The 23580-nt window shown below is 43.0% G+C and overlaps 1 protein-coding gene across 1 annotated transcript in view; it reads left to right on the plus strand.

Moving 5' to 3' along the window:
• The window catches only part of afg2a (AFG2 AAA ATPase homolog A), a 128139-nt gene that overhangs the window by 20458 nt on the left and 84101 nt on the right, over nt 1-23580 (plus strand). The window contains exons 11-12 of the mRNA XM_079669511.1: nt 6347-6501; nt 17196-17405. Of these exons, the coding sequence (XP_079525637.1) occupies nt 6347-6501; nt 17196-17405 (365 nt within the window). The remainder of the gene's footprint in view (nt 1-6346; nt 6502-17195; nt 17406-23580) is intronic.

Consider the following 23580-nt stretch of genomic DNA (forward strand, 5'->3'; position numbering starts at 1 on the left):
GCTGCAGAAGACCTATCAATGCTCAACCTTTTTCTTATTAAGGTTCATGTGTTTTTGGAGAAGTTAATGTCGATTTTCCTACTTTTTAATTTTTTTTAAATATAATAGAAAATGGCCATTGGTGCTGCATTAGTGATTAAGTCTCACATTTAATTTATAATTACACTTTTTATGACTTTCTTTGTGTGTGTAGTTGTGTTTAGTATATTTTACGTCTATGTATCCCTTAAACAGCACCTCTTTTCACCCTCTGTCTGAAACCAGAGCCCAGTCTGCTCTGATTGGTTAGCTGGTCGGCTCTGTTGTGGTTGCTCAACCGCTTAGAGATGTCCCGCCCTTAACCACTTAATCACATACAATTTGTTGGAGCGCTAGCCAATAGAAGTGCTAGCGTTTCATAGTGATGTCACTATGTTACAGAAGTTAACAAAGGAGTCCAATGGAGGCGTTTCAGTCAGGTGTGTGGAGTGTGTGGGAGAGAAACCCACAGACCATTCACATGCACACAGACCTATAACACACTACAGGAAAGGCAAAACCCCCAAAAGTATAATGGGGCCCCTTTAACAGACCCTTAACGTCTTTATGTAAAATGAGTAATCCTGTATAAAAGCTGAATGGATAAGCATGCTGAAGCTTTACACTCTCTCAGCTCCGACTCTCTCCCTGAAGGAGCCTCCACTTCACAGGGCAGGCCTGATGGTTTGGGGTTTCTACACATGGTGTTGTGGCTCCTCACCTCCCTCCTCATCTCCCTCCTCATCTCCCTCCTCACCTCCCTCCTCATCTCCCTCCTCATCTCCCTCCTCGCCTCCCTCCTCATCTCCCTCCTCATCTCCCTCCTCATCTCCCTCCTCGCCTCCCTCCTCATCTCCCTCCATCTCCCTCCTCATCTCCCTCCTCGCCTCCCTCCTCGCCTCCCTCCTCATCTCCCTCCTCGCCTCCCTCCTCATTTCCCTCCTCACCTCACCTCCCTCCTCTTCTCCCTCCTAATCTCCCTCCTCGCCTCCCTCCTCATCTCCCTCCTCACCTCACCTCCCTCCTCACCTCCCTCCTCTTCTCCCTCCTCACCTCCCTCCTCTTCTCCCTCCTCGTCTCCCTCCTCTTCTCCCTCACCTCTCTCCTCATCTCCCTCCTCTTCTCCCTCCTCTTCTCCCTCACCTCTCTCCTCATCTCTCCTCATCTCCCTCCTCATCTCCCTCCTCATCTCCCTCCTCTTCTCCCTCCTCTTCTCCCTCACCTCTCTCCTCATCTCCCTCCTCATCTCCCTCCTCTTCTCCCTCCTCTTCTCCCTCACCTCTCTCCTCATCTCCCTCCTCATCTCCCTCCTCACCTCCCTCCTCTTCTCCCTCACCTCTCTCCTCATCTCCCTCCTCACCTCCCTCCTCTTCTCCCTCCTCATCTCCCTCCTCACCTCACCTCCCTCCTCATCTCCCTCCTCACCTCACCTCTCTCCTCACCTCCCTCCTCTTCTCCCTCCTCATCTCCCTCCTCACCTCCCTCCTCATCTCCCTCCTCATCTCCCTCCTCTTCTCCCTCACCTCTCTCCTCATCTCCCTCCTCACCTCCCTCCTCTTCTCCCTCCTCATCTCCCTCCTCATCTCCCTCCTCACCTCCCTCCCCATCTCCCTCCTCACCTCCCTCCTCATCTCCCTCCTCTTCTCCCTCCTCACCTCCCTCCTCATCTCCCTCCTCTTCTCCCTCCTCATCTCCCTCCTCAGCTCTCTCCTCATCTCCCTCCTCACCTCCCTCCTCACCTCCCTCCCCATCTCCCTCCTCGCCGCAGCTTCCCTCCTCACCTCCCTCCTCTTCTCCCTCCTCACCTCCCTCCTCACCTCCCTCCCCCTCTCCCTCCTCGCCCCAGCTTCCCTCCTCACCTCCCTCCTCTTCTCCCTCCTCACCTCCCTCCTCACCTCCCTCCCCATCTCCCTCCTCGCCGCAGCTTCCCTCCTCACCTCCCTCCTCTTCTCCCTCCTCACCTCCCTCCCCCTCTCCCTCCTCGCCCCAGCTTCCTTCCACATCCTCCCTCCTCTTGTCTTGTCCCTTCCACTCAGACCAGATGTTTTTGTGCAGCGCCGGTCCGAAGCTTAAACGCAGATGAAGAGCTGAGGCAGCAGCCGCCAGGTGGAACGATTGGGATGTTTAAACCTCTGGGGATCCAGAGTGAGAAGGCGGGTGGGTGGAAGGCAAGGCAAGGCCAGGCCAGGGGGGCCGGGACTGGGGAACACATTGACCCCATCTTGGCGTGCTCGCCGAAGACAAACCTGCTCGCATTAATTGTGTTTCTCCTCTTCTTCTCCGTCTGTGCCTCGCCTAGTCGTACGGGTCCTGGAAAATGTAAACAGGATGCAGTCTTGTCTGATCGTAAATCCCCTCTCGTCTGCTCCCTGGCCCCGAGCCCTGGACCACGTCCGTTCCCCTCCAGCCCTCGCCACCTCCTCCCCCCCTTTAACTCAGAAGAGGAAGCCAAAAGTCTCTGTGTGTGCGTCTGTGTGATGTGTGCACATGTGCGTCGGGAAGGGTTGTGTCTCTAATACGCTGTTACCCAACACTGGGGTTGGAAACGTGGTTGCGGGCAGGTTCTGTAACTACTAATCATCGTCCAAATGTAGTGTGTAATCCACTCACAGAAGACCTGTCCTCCCACCTGTACGGGTTCAATCTGCACAGCTGGATGCCAGCTGACGCACACATGGCCTTTTCTGCATTGTAGTCGTTTTCTCACACATTCTTCCCTGCCTATTAAGTCGTGATTGCGTGCAATATTGCAACCAGCAGACCCTTTTCCTCTGTGATGTGAATTGGAGGCAATTACAAGCAGAAAGAGACGACAATGTTCCCCGGTAACTTGACTGGTACTGTCAGTAAAGTTGCAATTGTTTACCTACTGTGTTTCTACCATGTTAGACTTTTGCTATGATTTTGGAAACCCTTTCATTGAGGGAATTTCTCAAACTGTCCTGATCTGAAATAACATCCTATGCTGAGGACAAGCTGCAGAGAAAGGTCCTTAATCAGCCTTCATTTCCTCTCTGACAGAGATATCATCTCAAGTGGTTGTTGGAACAGAAGTCCTATGACAGGAAGGGCATTCATTTAAATCTTCTGACAGACTGTGAAAGACTTGAAGGTGAAAAGGAAGTTCCTTCAGCAATTATGGCTTTATTTTAGATTGGCCCTTGACCACAACTGCTTGCCGTCCAACAATATGAGACCAAGGGTGTTTCTCAATGTCGAGGACGCTTGCTTGGTAGCACATGTCTTGCCAGCATCTTGCTTCAGTAGCGAGGCAAGAATACTTCCTGGCATTCGGAAAACAAAGAGTGGAACAGGCTAGCAGGTTTGCGTCATATGAGAGGCCCCGCCTTACATTTTCCGCCACAGATTTGGGGAAATTGGTCGTGCGCAAAGCATTGTGGGGATTTTAAGACTGCGGAGTCTACACATGTGCAGCCTCGAAATGTCTCCAAACGAAGTACGCCGGGCTCGGTAGAATTCCAAGTATGCTGGACATTGGAACAGTCCTTCGGCGGCACTCGATTACGTAGTATGCTTGAAATAGTGGCTTTGGAGAAGCTTTACTCGAGATTGAGAAACACCCCAAGAAGCTTTTTAAGGCTGATCTCCAGTGAAAGAGAATCACATTGGGAAGTCAGAAGAGTCGCTGTTTTACTTTGAATGATATCCTCAATGTTCCTTAACATAGAAAGACTTGAATCTTCTGGACAATGTTGAGAATTGTGGGGGAAACTTCTGTGTAGCAATTTAGGAGGAGTCACCGACTCAAAGGAGACACGGGCAGAGCTGGAGCTTTGATGTCAAACACTGATGGGTTTATTTGGAGCTTCGGCCGGAGAATTCACAAAACAAGTCCAAGAGCCAGAGGTTCTGACTTCACGGTAGAGATGCCACGTCAAATCTGAAGAACTTTACCCCAGACCTATGTATTTAGCTAGTTCAGAGAGAGTAATCAAAATGCTGCAGAACAAGATGGAATCATAACACCTCTACCAGCTGACACCAACAGGCAGGAACAGGGGGACAAAGCACTGAGAGCACAGCAGCCAAGGTTACAGGTGCGTGTGCTCAGTCAGGACAGTTTGAACTGATAAACTGGGTCAAAGTTATGGGCCTTTGAAAATATTTCCCCAACAAGAATACTTAAGGTTTTTATAAAGCCATTGCTTCAGAACTTCAACCTGATTTCTGAGGAATTGTGCTCTGATGATGAGCCCTTATCTAACACAAACAAGAACCCTGTTCATCTATTCAGACCAGAGTTCCCGTTAGAATATTTTTTCGCCGGTCAACATGTCCGTTAAAGTTTAAATCTTCCGGACACAATTTGAAAAGTGCCGGTCAGAGGTCTTCTTTGTTATTTATTGAGCTTCAAAACAAATTGATATGATTAGATATTAAACAAACTAATTATAGTAGATTAACTACATTATTCAAAAGTGTACATTAATTTACAATAAAACAGGAATAATAAACAGAGCGCTCTCTGCCTCTCCTGACAGCCCGTCAGTATCATGCAGCTCGCGGATCCAGTAATGAGTGACCCGACAGTAAAACTAAACATATCTATAACTAGTTACGGTAGTTTGAGAGGTGATTAAAATAGCTACGTGTGATATTCTAACCTGAAGTGTGTGTTTTGTCCGCTCACCGCTGCATGTGATCATGCAGAGCTGTGTGTCGACTCGTCAGCAGCAGCTGATCTCTCTCTCCCGTCAGATTAGACTTCACTCGCGTTTATGTCCATATCGATCAGATCCAGCTAGTTCTAGCTAATGATATGACTACCTGCTTATTAAAAGACACCTAAACAATAAGTGTTGCTATGCAACCGGGTGAGGCCGAAAAGTATAGCGCAGCATTATGAATTTGTTTACATGCCCACCGGAACCCCGAGGCATTACCAACAGATCAACGCACAATCAACCCATACAGGACATCTCTTTCTCCATATTAAGTGTTAGACATTAGAATTGACTATTCCTGTCTTTCACATACTCTTTTGTCTGTCACATAAGTGGGGCAAGTTGCGCAACTGATGCGGTATTGCGCTAAGGGGAAATATATTTTGACCGGACGCTTTGACCGGAGAAATTTAGATTTGCCGGTCTTCAGCATATTTTACCGGTCGTAGTCCGGTAATTACTAGCTAACGGGAACTCTGATTCAGACCTGTTGCAAATGTGCAATATTTATGTCATTGGGAAGATTTGCCAAATTCATCAAATTTCACCCTTAATCCAAAAGTGAAATGATTTAAACAGCTAGGTGTTTTCCACAACTTTTTTTTAGCTTTAGCTTGCACTTAGCATAGCAGGAAACATCACTCTAAGCTTGGTGATTGGATGTTCTGTTGTTCATTTCACTGTTTTTACAGACTCGTAATGAAATAACGCGTCTTTTGTTCAGGTGATATAACCAGAGGAGTTTAATGTCAATCAAAGCTTTGGAAGTGCTCAAACTGGCCGTCACCGCCAACCTTATTACCGGTAATAAAGAAAATGAATAGGTTGTTTTTACTTTTAGAGCCCTCAATGCCTGACAGCTTTATTCGCGTGACGAAGAGAATGTTCTATAACTCTTCCTGTGAAATAAATACAATCTTTCTTTTGTGTCTTGTAAGAAATATGTGTTGTCTGTCTGTACTCGGCTCTATTCACTCGTCACTCGGCTGTCTGTTCACAGAGCTCTCTCCCTCACATCTATCTGCTATGACCTCGTTTTCAAGGCAACACAAAAGCTTTTTCTTGATATTGATGCATCAGTGTTTGTTTTGCTGTCTTCTTTTTGTGCACATGCTGGAGGCTCTGGGAACAGAGGCTATTCAAACCTTAAGACTTCAATTACACTTCCCTTCCCTTCGGCCTACTCTCTTTTCTCCACAATAATGCAAGGCCAATTATTTTGGCGATCAAAAGGGGAATTAGTGTTCATTCGGAGATTTGCATTTGCTAGGCGTGTATCATCTCGGCGTGTAGGAGCCTGAATGTTTTGGGTAAAGAGTTGGACTGGATGCATGTGGTTTTGAAATGAAAACCCTAAAGCCACAACGACACTAACGTTGCTTCTTAAGGAAAACAAACACCCCGTTTCATTTCCTTCTTCATGCCTCAAATTATAGGGTTCTGTTTTCTAAATTCACAGTTTCTGTTTTAATACGTGGACCTGGATGTCTTTAATAAACAACAACGACATTTCTAACCTTGGTTAAGACTCTGCCATGGTATTACTTACTTTCTTGGTCCATCTTGGTGAAGCACGACTTCATTGAGAGAAGTTCAGAATGAATATGTTTTTTTTCCTTCGCTAACAAACCTTTATTCTACAGGTTTGCATGCACTGAGGCGAGCACTTGGTGGTTCCTACCTTCAGTCGGACCAGCAGCTGATGGGCACGGTGACGGTCACTCTGCAGGACCTCCAGTGGGCCATGACTGTTGTGAAGCCGAGCGCCATGAGGGAGGTCGCCATCGATGTCCCCAAGGTACTGAAACCTCTCCATCAATGCTTACTTTTTGTCCGTCTCACTCATTCGTACTTTATGTTTTTGAAACTAGTCAGAAACCCAACCACATGGCTTTATTTCGTGATGTCACAGAAACAAAAATCTCCTTATGTCCTTATATTGATGCTAAGGGAACTTGTGCTTCCTTATTAGAGTAAAGCTGAACCAAGTCGCTAACACTTTGATTAATTTGGTCAAAAAGCACCATTCACATTGCAAACTCTGCAAACACTAGTTCCAGTGCCATCAGAAAGTGCCACTACCAGTCTTTTTTGCAATAAGGACTAAAGCAAAACAGCTACATTTAGTCCCTGGTTCTAACTATACGAAACGAAGAAAAAGTTCTTAAACTACTTGGATATGTTCCCGTGAAACAACATTGTGAATTAAAGACTGTCTGCACTTAATTTAGCCTGGAAATAAAAGAAAAACACATATAATTGGAAAATTAAATCCCAGAGGCCTTCCAGATATAGATCCTGAATCTTGCCAAAGCGAGTCTGGGTTTCGTGTTAAGTACGCAAAGAGGCGTTAAAGAAATCCAGCTGGTCAAAAGAAGTAATTAAAGTTTATTAGCACCTCCTGGAGTAGTCATCACAAAGTACATCGCAGTAAAAGAATCAGACAGGAAATAAGACTGAATATTTATAGTATAAATGATTAAATAAGAATTAAACAGATGGGTCTTAAGATGTTAATGGTGTTCACTCAACTTAAATCCAAAGAGAGGGTGTTCAAAGTTTTAGAAAATATATTTGTATTTTAAATCTTTAGCCTGCAGCATGGTTCACTGAAACGTGATGAGAGCACATTTGAGATCTTCATTTGATAGAAACCTACAGCAGCTGAAATATATCAGGATTTTGATTTGGAGTAAAACATTTTTAACATACAAGACATTTTAAAGGAACAAGTCCAAAAGGTGAATGAATTATTCAGCTGTATTCAATAAGCTAAACATGAAAATAAAGTTATATTTGGTTACTTTTAGTGTGGTACATGTCATGGACTAAAAAAAAAGCATTAATAGGCCTGGCTGGCTTGTTTATGACATCAACCTTAATGACATCGAAGCCTTGGTGTCTAATCTGCATTAGTTGTGTCTCAGTTGCGTTCAACCTTGCGATGGCCCTGCGAGAAAGCAGACTGGTTTATATCCCACTTTGCTTCATTTAATCCAGAACACCAGTTTATAACCCGACCAGCATCACTGCTTCTTACTACCACAAGAACAACGAAAAGCTAATCAACAGCAGCTTCCTTCCACGTCCAGAAAACCCCTTTTTTGGACAGCTGACCACAGAATTACCAGCACTTAAAAGAGTCAGGCTGAGGAAGAGTGGAAATGACCCTGTGGCCATTTTACCCTCCACTGCAATGAGGATGAATCACTATACTGGGAGAGGAGGGGAGGGAAGGAGGGGAGGGGAGGGATGAGAGGACAGTGGTGAGACTCCAGGATGTTTTGGAGTTTGCATGTGCAAGACATAACGGACAGGAAGAGGGCTAACATCATCCTCCACCGGTAATTGAAAGCAGATCGGGTCGCTGACGGTTCCTGCCAAAGAAAGAGAAAGAGGAGAAGAAGCAATGTCCTTCCTACCCCCCCCCCTCTTCCCCCTCGTCTCTCTGCAACACTCTGCACTGAGCTCACCCTGAGACGTTCAGTCCTTGCGGCCGGTTCCTGGAAACAAGAGAGAGAAGTGAGTTTGAGTTCGGATTTTTTTTTCTATCCCCCTAGCGCAGCTCAGCTGAAAGGGCAGCCGCAGAGCCCCGGACTTGATTATATCCACATGAGTGCAAACATTTGTTTCTAATCCATTTTATATAAGAAACTTCCAGTGGTGCCGGATGAATACACACCTCGAGTTCCTCTGAAACCTCCTCAGATCACGTATCTAGAGATTTGAGTTGTGCACATTACACCGATGGACTTATATTCGATTTATACGTAAATAAATTGGGAGTCCAATCCTTTGTTTGTTTTGCGACAAGACCTTCTTCGACTTTTTGACTTCTTTCTTGTTTACCCAGCATTACAATCATCTTTTACTCCGCAGTCTGGCTTTAATATTTTCATTTGGCAGCTGTATCACAAGCCCATTTATTCCTCCTTTTAAACGTAATCTTCGTCTCCTTTGGGTTTTTTTTTTGTCTGAGAAGTCCCCCACACCCTCCTTTCAACCCCATCAAAGGGCCAGAGCCTGAGAGGCCCCTTGTAAAGTTCAGAAAACAACAGTAAAAGATAATAACTGGGTCTCGTACCAAAAGGAAGGGAGGTAAAGACGGGGGGGAAACGCAGCACAGCGAGGTGTGAGTCAAAACATTGCCTTCTAATTCCACAGGCGCTTCATTCTTGACAAAAAGCACCTTGCAATTAATCCTTTATATTGTTATTTCTTACAATGACTCCATTACGTCTGCAGCGACTTAACCAAAGAATGCAACAAATAGGGGCAAGATGAGACTTTACAGCGTTGGGTTGCACATCTGCTTCCTCCGAGGAAAAGGAGGATGATTGGCAGGTTTGAGGATGTTGACGGTACACTCAGAGGAAAGAGGCTTTTTTTAAAGCCCCCAAACAGCTCAATCTTGGTCAGATAGCACCGTCTGAGTAAAGGTCATTCTAAGCATTAGTTTGTTTATGTTCTACACCTGATGAGTGGGGTTTACTCCCTTCAGTTTGGCTACAAATTATAGGAATTTGTCTACCGCATTGTCCACCCTACTTACCACATAAAGCATAGGTCTATAACGCAGCGTCCACACGGCGGCGTGCGTTGAAGCTTGCCGGCGGGCGTGTCTAAAACTTGACCAACAACCAATCACATGAATCTCCCACCCCGGACACACAAGCACGCGGTTTGATTGGCTAGAGCTTGTACTGGCATATGATTTGATTGGCTGACGCTTCCGTCGAAGCTTCAAAAGTTGAACTTTTCTCAACTTTTGAAGCGAGCAAAGCGAAGCAACGGAACCGCAATGCAGTTTGGCAAAGCGTGGCGTCACCCCATTCAAAGTGAATTGGAAGAAGCGTTCAACGCCGTAACACTGGGTAAAGTTTGACATGTGAATACTTCTGTACAAGCCTTCCTTTTCACTACCAGTTGGCATGCTGCATATGGTTTATTGACTACGGACATATCTATAAAGATGAAGTCACAGTGATGTAACATTGGTTAGTAGAATGTGATTTTGAGTCCTCGAGTTTTCAATTTTTTTATCAATGCTACCTTGTGTTTTGCATCAACATCTTTATTTTTAACCAACATGAACCAGAGGGTGTATAAAAATACTAAGAAACATTTAATCCGTTACTAAAAAGTTACAATTAACTTTCATGACTTTATCACAAACTACGAGAATCGATAAAGTTCTAAACAAAATCACGATCAACACCCAATCCCGAAAATGTGGTTATAGTGACCTGTCAATCACAAAGCCACGCCCGTAAAGTATGCACTGCTTTACAGTATTTGTTTTACTCTAAATTGGAACATAGTTAACCAAATGAAAATAAAACTGTGTTAAAAAAGAACTAGCAACACATGTTAATACAATTACTTTGGTAATAAATCAAACCAGGAATAAAGGGTAATTTTTCATACACCTCTATAAAATCAGAAAAATGTTTGCAACCGGTGGAGTCACCCCCTGTTGGTCATAAGAAGTAATGCATCCATGACACATCCTAATCCTATCGTTTAGTTGGCTTAAGATTCATCTTCTGTGTTAATTACAATACACACAATGTGGAATAGCTTTAAAAAGCAACTTGGTACATTAGCAATGTGTAAAATAACAGATTTGGGGTTATTTTAAACACTCCAGCCACATTCATTTTCATTCTGCAGTTTAATGAAGGGAAATGCAGCTAAAAGTATCCCTGTCATATTCATTTAAAACAAAAATATCAGCTCAAAGTCTATGGTGTGTTCCCAAGCTGTCAACAGTATCACACAGTCCCCATCGACAGTATGAGTTCACTCAGTTGCAGTGGGGAACCGTCAGGGCCTTCAAGGTATTCAGAGAATACCTTGGAACACTCAGATAAAACAAATATAAAATCAATTTAATTATATAAATAAAATGTATATAAAATGAATAAATGAGAATCGTATCTGTGTTGTTGATCTGTAATATTACAGTGTTAGGTTGATTTGTTTGTCCTTCTCGGACCATGCACTACGCATTTCAGTGGTTTTGTGTTAGAAAAGAAAGCAACCAATCAGATCTGTTTCTGGGTCTCTGGGTAGAATATCCTTCAACCAGGGTATTCTACATCCTTGATAGAATGCCCTGGCCGTTGCACTGAATGAGAGCGTATACGTTTGGATTGACAGTTTGATCAACCAATCATATATTGATTTGTAGCCAATGGGCGTATTCTTTCAGAGTTCCCCTCGGTTCCAGGGTACTCTAGAAGGCCCACTAGTTCACTGGCTCGAGACAGAGGATCTAGATGAATGCAACGAAGCAATCCATGCCGTTTTATTGTTTTTAATGTTGAAATGACAAGTGCAACAGGTGAAGATGAAGTTGTTGGGGAATTGTTGTGAGCGCCCTTTTCAAGACGACAATTCAGTGAAAAGACGGACATTATAACGCCGCTAAGGGGGGGGGCGGCGGGGTGTGTGTGTGTCTACAGAAGGTCCAGTTGTGATAGACAAGGTTCGCCACTGTGCAGTTGTCATTAACCCTAGATGTCCAGTCCCTGTTATTACAGTTTATTGAAGCCATTGAATTTAGCCTGTGCATTAAATGCTTTCTACTGTACAGCAACAACACTGTTTGTATAGTGTCTTGTGTCTTCTTCCTGTATCACTTCACCTGTTAACTCCTTTTCTCTATAAGCCGTTTCACTGTGGCTTTCACCTCACTGTACTTTTTATTTCATTTAATTTCTCTCTGAGCCTCCAATGGGGCGTTCTGCTTGGCTGGCCCGCTTCCGGCCTATCTACTCATCTCCTCAGCACTCCTCTCTCTCTCCTCCCTCCCCTCCCCTCCCCTCCATCCGTCCTCTCACCTCTCTCGCTCTGCGCTGTCCATAAATTGTTCGGTATTTACAGTATGTGGCCAGACGCCAGGTTTCCATTAGGTGCTTCGTTCCCCGGAGACGGCGCCGGTGGCCTGGGATGTGTTACCTCTGGATGGAGAGAGGGGGGAGGAGGAGGGGGAGAGGAAGAAGAGGAAGGGAGAGAGGTAAACAGCGATATTTAAGGAAGACAGGAAGAGATGGCGAAGGTCAAGTGAGAGAAGAAATAGTGATAGGAGTGCAGTAGAGATAAGAGAGATAAGAAGTCAAAAGATGAGGGTGGAGAGGAAGGAGGATTAACATTTCCATAGTTATCAGATTAAAGCTATGGATTTTTTTAGTGTTTTGATTAATCTGTTGGTTATGTTTTACATGTGGCCAAATGTTCCAAGAGCCCAATATTATGTTGTCAAATAGCTTTACACAGTGCACAACTAAAAGATATTCAGTGTACAATCTAACAAAAATAGAGAACACAAGGAATATATTGTATTTTGAAGGAATTTTCTCTTGGTCTACTGCACCAATATCTCCATGATATATATATCTCCACACAACAACTGCTTTCAGTAATCAGTAGGAGTTAGAGAAACTTTCCTTCCTATCTAGATTTCTCATGGAGGACACCAATGCCTTGGCCATGTAATGTACATGTCTCAAACTTGGATACACAAGGTAAAGGACTCAAATAATGAGTAAATACTTTATTTTCAAAAATAGGAATACAAAACAAGTCTTAAGGCCCGGACACACCAGTCTGACAACAAAGAACTGACACAGACGGACCCCGACTGTTGTGTCGCCTCGCGTCTCTGCGCTTGGGCCATGTGTCGCAATGGAACACACCGCAAAGACTTCAGCCGACGGCCAAGAAGCACGTACAAACTGCGCATGCGTGAGTGGCAATAAGTCGGGTGTTTGTCAATGTCGAGGAAGGCTGCTCCAGAGCCACTATTTCAAGCATACTACGTCATCGAGTGCCGCTGAAGGACTGTTCCAATGTCCAGCATACTTGGAATTCTACCGAGCCCGGCGTACTTCGTAGCGAGACATTTTGAGGCTGCACATGTGTAGACTCCGCGGTCTTAGAATCCCCACAATGCTTTGCACACGGACCTATTTCCAAATCTGTGGCGGAAATCACGCTCCATTTAAGGCGGGGCCTCTCATATGACGCACACCTGTTAGCCTGTTCCACCATTCTTCGTTTTCCGAGGCTAGGAAGGATTTTTGCCTCGCTTCTGAAGTGACTCGGAAGACATGTCCTCGACATTGAGAAACACCCAATATATGAAATCGCTGGTAAGCAGACTACTGGCATGGAGATAGGACAAGACGAACTGACACAAGACAAAGGAAGGCTGGGGAATTTAAACACAAGGTAATTGGCACAGGTGGAAACAATCAGGGGCGGGGCTGACGCTGATGATAGCGGGAGACACACACAAGGATAGGGAGTGAGGGGACCTGGAATGAAACACAAAAGGTGAGTTCCAAATTAAGAAAGGAAGTGGGAGACAAGACAAAAAAATATTAAACATGAAACATGACTGAACTCAACACTTTTGACGGGACACAACAGTACATACATTTCCTGGTTTGTAAACATATGTGCATGACAACGGACAGGGGGTGTTTCTCAATCTCGAGTAAAGCTGCCCCAGAGCCACTATTTCAAGCATACTACGTTATCGAGTGCCGCCGAAGGACTGTTCCAATGTCCAGCATACTTGGAATTCTACCGAGCCCGGCGTACTTCGTTTGGAGAAATTTCGAGGCTGCACATGTGTAGACTCCGCGGTCTTAAAATCCCCACAATGCTTTGCGCACGGACCAATTTCCCCAAATCTGTGGCGGAAAATGTAAGGCGGGGCCTCTCATATGACGCACACCTGCACACTTGCTCGCCTGTTTTCCGAATGCTAGGAAGTATTCTTGCCTCGCTTCTGAAGCAAGACGCTCGGAAGACATGTGCTACCAAACGAGCGTACTCGACATTGAGAAACACCCAGGGTCATCGTCTCTATGACAATAAAGTGGAGGGGCATTGTTAACAACAAGGTCAGGCATACGGAGAGAAATGTGATTACCAAACTACTGCAGAGCATGCAAACACTTTGTACGACTTCCTGCATAACCTGATTTTCTTCCAGTAATCTGGTTTATTCTATGCATGTAAAAATACTCAGAGAGAGAGAGCAGAGTGAGGGCAGAAAGGAGAGGAGATAAGATTCAAAAAGACAGGGAGAAGGAGAGGGTGTGAAGGTATCAGAAGAAATATAGACGAGAGGAAAAGATGGGGGAGAAAGGAGGGAGTAATGGATCGGTAATGAAGGGAAGGAACAGGAAGGATGAAGGGAGGTCTGAGAGGTTTTTCGGATGATGGCTTATCTGCTTCATCTCCTCCGGTTGTTCACTCTCTCCCTTTCTTCCTCCCTCTTTCCATCTGTCAGGAAGACAGCTGTTGGCTGTTGTTCGCTCCATTCAGAGTCTCCATGATTCAACCTGAGACCTTCCATCTCTTTCCAAATAATGCTTTTATATTTCCCTCCCCTCCTCTCCTCTCCTCTCCATCATTCGTCTGGAAGAACTTGCCTTTCTCTGCAGTTCACACGAGCGGTCAGAAAGTTAAAAGGTCGTTTGTGTGTGTGTGTGTGTGTGGGTTACACGAGAGGATCTGGGACATCAGCAAGCAATCAGAGTTTGTTTGGTCTGTTGCATTTATTGTTGGCGAATTGTTTCAGAAGATTAGAGCTGAATGAAGGACTCCAGAAGAACTGGAGTGAGTTAGAGCAGCGTGTTGGACTGATCGTTTATTAGTTCTTGGCCACTCACCGTTGTCCACCTCCAGTTTGATACATGTGATGCATTCTGTTTGATTGCATGTTATTCTGTGATTGATTAATACCATTGAACCTGATGCAACCTTATTATTCAGTATTTTGACTGGATTCCAGACGGATTTGAATTCCTTTTCTTCTAGTAATACTTCCAGGCCTTGTTGTTTTTCTTTCTCTTCATCTTCTTGTTTCACTGCTTCTTGTATTACTTCGTCCTATTTTACTTTCATACTAACTTGTTATTCTATTAAGTCTTCTTCTTTAATTCCAAATACTTTATATTTTTTGATTTAGCTACTTCTGAGTCATCGCCTCCTTCTTCTTTTCCTGCTTCTACATATTTGTCTTCTTCTACTGTCTTCTATTTCTTCCTCTTCTTCCACGCTATTAATTTAATATAATTCCTTAGCCTTTTTTAAACCTGTGTTCTCTATACCAGTGGTTCTCAACTGGTGGGTCGCGACCCAAAAGTGGGTCGCGGACCCGTTTTGAGAAGGTCGCGGATGTGTGAGTGAAAAAAAAAAATTGGAATTCTTTGGGGGGGGGGGGTGAAGTCAAACTTTTATTTTGAAGGCCCGATTTTCCAACGCTGTGCATGCAGTCGGCGTTGGACTGGAAGTACCGGAGACCATAAACGGTTTTGAAAACGTCTGTCACGTAGTGATCATCCACTCAATATAACATCTTTGCTGATGTTTTTTTCGAGTCTTCTGGCCAATCAGAATCAAGATTGTTGCCGGAAGTCCCCACGGAGAATAACTTTGCGGTATAACTATTCTTTATACATCCATGGGTACAACTTCAGATACAAATGAACACATAATGAAATATGACCCCCGGTTTGATGATTGACAGGTCACAGAACAATGGGGGCTATCTACCCTTACCCACAATTTAAAGTAATTCACACAGACTATCTCCTCTTTGCTCTTCTCTCTGTGTGGAGCAGCAAGCTGTTAGAACAAAGTGAAAAACAAACAATGGCATAAAATATTATTAATATGTCGGGTATTTTTCTTCTCAGAGTGTACCAGAATGCATAGTTTATGTTAGTATTTCTAAAAATCTCCTGGGGGAGAAACCAACCCACACCCCCCTGCTGGGGTTGGGTTTTCAGCATGTGTGCCTTTTTATATAGTTTAGCTTTGATTCCATCATCTCATTAAACCTTTTTTAAAAGCACACTTTAGTTCTGTGAAGGGATATATGCACTGTACTTCACTTGTATTAATATTGTATGCTGAAAAGCGTATATATTAAAGCACGTTTTTTTGTTGAATAGATTTGATTGCTTCAAAATGTTGGATCGCGATGTATTGACCAAGTAAAAAGTGGGTCCCGAGGCCTGACCAGTTGAGAACCACTGTTCTATACAACATGATAAAATGCTTCTTTAAGTACATACAACAATGGTTTTCAGCAGCTTCAATGAAAGATCCCATTATTAAAGGTATGTAATTTTGGAGAAACCAGTTAGAGTGCGCTAGAATCTGAAAGTACGCAGCCGAAGAAAATCTGCCCCTTCCTTCAGACTTCCTCACAGAGCCCCTCCTCTAACACACACGAACGCGCACATGACCAATGAGGGCACGGGATAAGTTTGTGCACAGATGGAAGGCTGACAGGCAGGTAGGCCATCCAGTTATTTTAGCCGGGCCGGCTCAGATGATTGGTCGTGCTTTTTACAGCGCCACGGCTTCCAATGATGACATTTTGTTATATATTTATTGTCAAAGCATTTAATATATTCATTGCTATCGGGATGTTAAGAGCATTCCATGGAATATAACAACAAGTGTTTCTGAAGTGAATTACCTACCCCACCTTTTAAATTGGCCTTTAATATTGATTTGGATTAAAGGGGGCCTATCATGCAAAAGCCCTTTTGAATGTCTTTTATACATACATTTGTGTCCCCGACGTGTCAGGGAACTCACGCAGCGTCAGAAAACAAAAGCCTATCTATTTTCCTCCGTATACCCACTCCTCTAAAAACGGGGCTACAACGGAGCTAATCCAGATTTGCGTCCGATATGACGTAATATCTGAAATGTGGACCCGCGGCCCTATCAGAAACGTTGCTATCAGAAACAATGCCCGACTGTTTTGGACGTAATATGTTCGGTGCATGTTTACATTAGCATCGCTAACACTCAGAAGAGCTAACCTGTACTGGAGAGAGCATGTGTAAAGAAGCAGGAAATAAAAAAAGGAACTCACTTTGTTGTAAACCCTCAAGAGAAAAAGCATTTGAGCTCCATACTGTTTCAGAAATAATCTTTGATGTGGTTTGGAACATGCTATGGCATTTAATCACGGCAGCATTCAGCTGTATCTCGTATAATTCTGAGGAGGCACTAGCTCCCCCTCCTCCTTTTTTTTTTAAGCTAAGGAACCAGATCAACTATTCTGGTCAGGGCTGAGATAAAGGGATATGAGGGATGTCTAAAATGCATGATCTGTTTGGTATTGTGAGCAAAACACATAGACATGTTTTTATATATTTGTATTTATCTGAAACCCATAATATAAGCCTAAAAATAGCATGATACTGTAGGAGACCTTTAAACCTAAATTATGGATACCAAATGATTATGCTACATTCATGTAACCTTCATCTTACAATAAATACTTTGTGTATTAGATGTGTCTGTGAATTCGAAAAAAATGGGCATTTCACATATTATATATTTACATTCACAATACAGCTTACGGCAACACTTCAATGTAAACATAATCACATTTGATTCCTGAAATTCAACAAAGTTTCTTTACTCACCCTCACCTGTTTGCTGCAGGTTCGCTGGTCAGACGTTGGCGGGATGGAGGAGGTGAAGTTGAAACTGAAGCAGGCCGTGGAGTGGCCCCTGAGGCACCCCGAGGCCTTCACCCGGATGGGCATCCAGCCTCCTAAAGGAGTCCTGCTGTACGGCCCCCCCGGCTGCTCCAAGACCATGATCGCCAAGGCGCTGGCCAATGAGAGCGGACTGAACTTCCTGGCTATTAAAGTGAGTTTTCATCTATCAACCATAATCCTATATTCTAGGAATGATATCGTTTGATTGAGCTTGTTTTCTGAAGTGATGGATAGCTTGATGTATCATTTCACAGTCAAGGACTTTTTAGCTCAACCGTTTGGTATAACGGAACATCATTGGAGTCAATTTAATTGTGAGTGTTTCATGGCAATAACACATGCATTTCACCTCTCCTTCTAAATGTATTTAGAACAATGTACTGTTTATCATTTTGTATTTCCAAATAGAAATGAATTGTTATAACCCCTTACAAACACCTTTCCTAGTTTCCTGGCTATAGAGTGGTGCTGTGACGAGTCCTAAAACCCGGAAGTGAGTTAGCATTTTACCACTTCCTGTTCCCTCGTCTCAGAGCCAATGGGATTGCTCCATAGGATTTTGGAAAATAGCTGGAACTAAGGTCTGTGGTTGACACAAATTTAAGAGACGGATCACGTTTTGTTCTACGACATTAAATACATCAGCAGTGATTGACTGGTGATTTCTGAAGAGTTGACGTGTCTGAAAAACGATGGTTGTTAACATGTGGCTGAATAGGACTACAGAAGTTGTGGAGGCCGTTGTACGTGATTACACCGAACACGTAAACACTCCTCTAAGTTTGTTTGCCGTGTTCTGCTTGAAAGCAAGTACCTGCCTTCTGCAAACTGTTCAATCAAACGCTTCAACTTCTACAATTTAGAATATGTATGTTTGAATATGGATCTTAAGTTGGCGTGACGTTGAAGTCGTGCTGCTGTACTCGGCTAGTTTGTTTATAGCATAACCTTAGCATTTTGCTTCTGGCGATTAGATTTATGATTCGAAAATTATAAAAGTAGGGTAGACATGTGGAAATTATCCGGCTGAACAAAACGTGCATTTATCAAACAGGTTTGTTTTCCATAGACCTTATTTCGAGCTATTTTCCAAAATCCTATGGAGAAATCCCAATGCTTTTTTGTCGAGGGAACCCGTGCGCAGCTTGCTTCCGGGTAAATACGTCATCCCTGCACCGCTCTATTCAAGGTTTTCATCAATAAGTCATAATTATATATTCTAAGAATGGTATCATTTAGTTTATTTGTTTCAACAACATTTATTTGTTTAGTTTTCTATTGTGCAGAGGGTTATGAGGCTCTGCAAAATGCTTTTTTTTTAACCTTGTTTTTTTTTAGAATAGAATCATTTAATGTCATTATACATTTACAATGAGATAATAATAAATGCTTCTCCCTTTCAAGATCGCTATCAAAACAAAAACAAATCACAACATAAGACAACAAAATACACGCAGCATACATACTTAGGAATAAGGAATAAAGGAATAAGAAATAAAGTGCTGTAATTATTTCCAGGACTATAAAAATAAAATCTGTAATGTAATAAATAATAATAATAATAGTGTGTATTTATAATAATAATAATAGTAATGATATATATATATATATATATATATATATATATATATGTACAGAGTCACATTTCACTGGATATGAATATATAATGTATACAGTATACAGGTTTGCCTCTTCATGTCATATTCTGGTTGAGTGATGTTCAAAAAACACTGCATTACGACTCAATAGGGAATACAAGTAATGGAGGTATTCCAAAAACCCATATAAAGAACATGACTTTAACTTAGATGCAGCTGTAGTGATTGATGACATGTTGTGAGCAACCTTTCACAACAAATCAATAGCTCGATGATGAATGATTCAATATCATTTCACAGTAAAGGATTGTAGGTCAACCTTTGTGTGTAGCTGAACATAATTGGGGTTACATTGAATTGCCTTTGCAGTGGCACTTGCTTTCTTGTCCTTACAAATATCATTCGAAAAATGCAATGTTTCTCATTTGTATTTTATAATAGCGGAGATGTTGTATTGTTGTAACGCCTTTTTCCCTCCGTTATTTCCCCTTAATTAGCTTTAATTTAGTCTGACTGACAGTTCACTTTCTAATGGTTTAACCAAGTCTTAATTTCAGCGTTTTAATGTTTGAATATTCAAAATCAAGACATGTTTTATAGCTGCACCACCCCATTACACGAACATTTTCGGACGCTTCATTGTTTGATTCAAATCAGGAAAAATGTGTATGAATTGCTGCAAACACATTTGATATCTAAAAAAACGTTGTGTGGGTTTTCTAATGAACAGCTGACCTGTGAGTCAGTGGGATTTAATCACAGATAGTAAATGTATTCATCCACATCCACACATTTTATCGTACTTGTCACAGTAGTAGTGGAGATGTTTCCCCGATGACCTGGAGGCTGTCTGGCTGCCCCACTTCCTGTGCAGAGAGCTTCCCTGTCTGACCTTTGACCCTCTGTTTGTCCCCTCTCATTCATCACCCCATCCTCTCTGCCCCCCCCCCCCTTTCCTCTGTCACCCACACCGCTGCCCATTCAGGCCCGGCTGACAGAGATTGATTGATCAGCGTGTTGAATTTTTAATCAGTAAACACTTCCCCAAGCTGTTGCCATGCGAGACCGAGAGCTTCGACAGAACCTCTCAACCGGGGTCATTAAGCCCTCTGCGGATGTGATTTGCAAACTTCTTTTTGTTTGTTTTGTTTTATTTTTGCTTCATGGGGTTGTTGTATGTGTAGGGACACAGTCTTAGTAATTACTTCAAATACTCAACATCGTTTTTTTTCATCGTCCAATTACATTTAAACGTTCCAAAATGGTTGCACTATATGGAAAATAATAACTTGTTGGATTCCTTTCAACAATATAGAGGAGTGAAGTGATGATGTAATTTTGTTAGCGTTGCAAGAGGTCCCTCGATAAATAGCAATTCCCCCGTTGATTTTCGGTATATTGCATAAAATAAGCTAACACACGTTTATGATTCTTATCACATCCTGTTCAGCAGGATAATCTCCACATATTAAACCACCTTGTCATTTCTGAAGCGTAAAGGCAAAATGCTAATGTTAGGCTATAAACCATTTATATAGCACAACTTCACGTTACCACCACTAAGCTAATAGCGGCTAATGTTCGCCGTTTTTGTGGGGGAAACTTCTGTAGCATTGGAGAGTCAGAGAGGCACGAGGAGAGCTGGAGCTTTGATGGCAAACACCGGCGGTTTATTTGGAGTTACGGCCGGAGAATTGACAAGACAGGTGGTGTGTCACGAGTTGACACAGCGGTTGCCAAACCAATTCTGAAGAACTCTTTCTGCAGCTCGAGGTTTTAACTAGTTCGGAGTGTAATAATCAACATTCTTCATCAGCGAGACTAAACAATTATGGACCCTGAATCTAACTAGAGCTCTCATCCATAGGAAAGAATGTGCCTCAGGGAACCTTCGTCCCTGAACAGTAAACTACCTCATGGCGGCTTGTGCTCTGTCATAGACTGGCAACAACAATGCGCCCAAGCTGCCCACTCCTAAAGAGAGATAGCCGCAATACCCAAGGCCGTAGACTTATGCCATGTGAGAGGAGGAAATGATGACCTGTGTCGAATTTTGAATACCTAAGCAAATAATTCCCTAACAGTTTTGTTGTATTATTTACTCACTTGTTAGCAACCGCCAACAAAGAAAATGTTTTGGTGTTTATTACATTTCTTTAGAGGAACTATATCGGACATATATTTTCTGTTAAGTCAGTAGAATATGATGTAAAGGTTTGGATAGCCCTGCATCTTTACAATCATTTGAATATGGCACATGTTTCGATTTCCTTTCAATTAATTGTTTAGCCCTATTATTCAGACTGACAGCAAATTTGTATTTGGCCGAAGTTGAAGTTTATCAAATTGATGGTACATTTGTAATTTAGTAAGTAATGGAAACAACACATATTCTTGGGAAAAATGCATTACGTTTGCAGACACAACTGATAGCAGAAGACACATATTTCTCTTTGTTGTTCGGGACACTATCATTGTCGTTAACTCGTGTTTTGTCTTTGATGCATAGATGAGTGGAACTATAATCTTGCGCAGCACTTTTCAAGACATAAGGAAGAGTATCTGCTTTGTGAAACAGTTCAGAAACATCCTGTCCCTCCCGCTGAAAGCCGCTCTCCAGCATCTGAAATAACAGTATCAGGTTTTTCCAGTGCAGCGGTTGCTTTGACATAGATACGTTATCCAGATTTAAATGTGGATACTTTAAGGCTCAGCCTGTTTCCTCTGCGTGAAAAAGGCCTATTATCATCTTGTCAATTTCAGTTTCCCCCCACTGCAGCGGCCACTCAAACACACTCACATCCGCCAATGCACACACACACACACACACACACACACACACACACACACACACACACACACACACACACACACACACACACACACACACACACACACACACACACACACACACACACACACACACACACACACACACACACACACACACACACACACACACACACACACACATACACACACACACACACACACACACACACACACACACACACACACACACACACACACACACACACACACACACACACACACGGCTCGTATCTCTACACTGTCAATGGTTTTTAAACTCACCATGTCCAGCCCTTGGCTCGGCCTCAGAGCAGAGGAACCTGGGATTAATGAGTCAACCTCCACACTTACTGCAGGAGACAAAAGGGCTGCGAGTTAAGTGTCGTCTCCTCCGTCAGCCCAGAGGTGTTGAAAGGGTGGATTGCAGGGAGGAAGTTCTTCTTAGGGCTGAGTGGATGTTTATCTGCCTCCGAGTGAAAGAGAGAAGAGGGAGGAATGGACTGAAGGAGAGGGAGAGGGTACAGGAGGTTCACTGAGTAGTCATAGTGAGATAAAAGTAAGATTAGTGCTAATGTACAGTAAGAAGGCAATTCTAGGTGGAGTAGTGAAGCTTGTCCTCACTCACCTGGCTTAATCTTGGTCTTATGACATTTCTAAAAGGTTTGACAGTCACACTTTGATGGACAAATGGCTTAATATCCTTTCTCTCTTTGTCATCAAACTAAATCATGCCTTACAGCGATCATCCGGTAGGACAGCCTTACTGGTTATTATACTGACTCTTGGTTGGTGATAGCTGTCTTTTCTGCACGCATTATTGTCTTTCAATACTTCTGATTTCCCCATTTAACTCTTGTCATTGACATATCTTACCATTTACATGTTCAGATAAATAGCCACATATAACATTCATTGAGGCTCATATATACCTCGGGACAGATATTTCTCCTGTATGCTCAAGACAAATAACCTGCTCTGACATTTACCATGAGTGATCCACATAAATAGCTGCATGATGTACTGTATGTGAATTCACTTCAGTTTTTACTGTCCACACTAATACATGAACGATACCCCTGGTGTTTTTATAACCTGTTCACTCCGGCAATCATAGTCATTTTTGACACGATTTAGTCTGGACTGAAGAGAGAGATTAGTTTTTTTCATATGAATAAATATTTTGCATATATCTATAATCCTAGTTGGTGATAGATTATCATTTTGAAAACCCCTATAGGGAGAGTTTAAATTAGCAGTAGCTCTAACTTCTCTGTTTTCGCTCTATGTTAAACAGCATCGTCCCTATTAGATAAATAAAGTTGTTGTCTTGGTAACAGTGATAATAGTACAGAGTACACAGCAGCAGTAATAGCTAGTAATAGTGAGGCTGCCTCTAATCTGAATGGTCCAACTGCTGCTAAATTGTGAACTTTTTAAGCGGTTTGTAGTTTGTCGTTCTGTGGGAATGCATGTCAAAACTAGAAATAAATCACTAATGTTTCTGAGTGGGGATAACCACAGGTATGACAACACTAACCTGGCTGTCCATTCTGCACACATTATTGATCTAAAACTAAATGGGATACTATGCTTTGGTGGCAGAGTTTGCATGTGAACTCATGCCCAATGAATGTGTAGCAGTAGTGCCATCAGCAGTGTTAGTAGTCTTACTAGCAGTATATCAAACACGGTACTGTAGAGTTCACACTCTGAGAAATGTCTTCATTTGCCAGCTGAACCACAGATGTTACACACAAACATGAACCAGTACACAGTGTTCAGTGAACATAGAAGCAGCCCTGTGGAATTACAACACACACACACACACACACACACACACACACACACACACACACACACACGCACACGCACACGCACACGCACACACACACACACCCTGCTGTCCTTCATGACATT

Source organism: Notothenia rossii (genome assembly GCF_949606895.1).
Source record: "Notothenia rossii genome assembly, chromosome: 3".
NCBI lineage: Eukaryota > Metazoa > Chordata > Actinopteri > Perciformes > Nototheniidae > Notothenia > Notothenia rossii.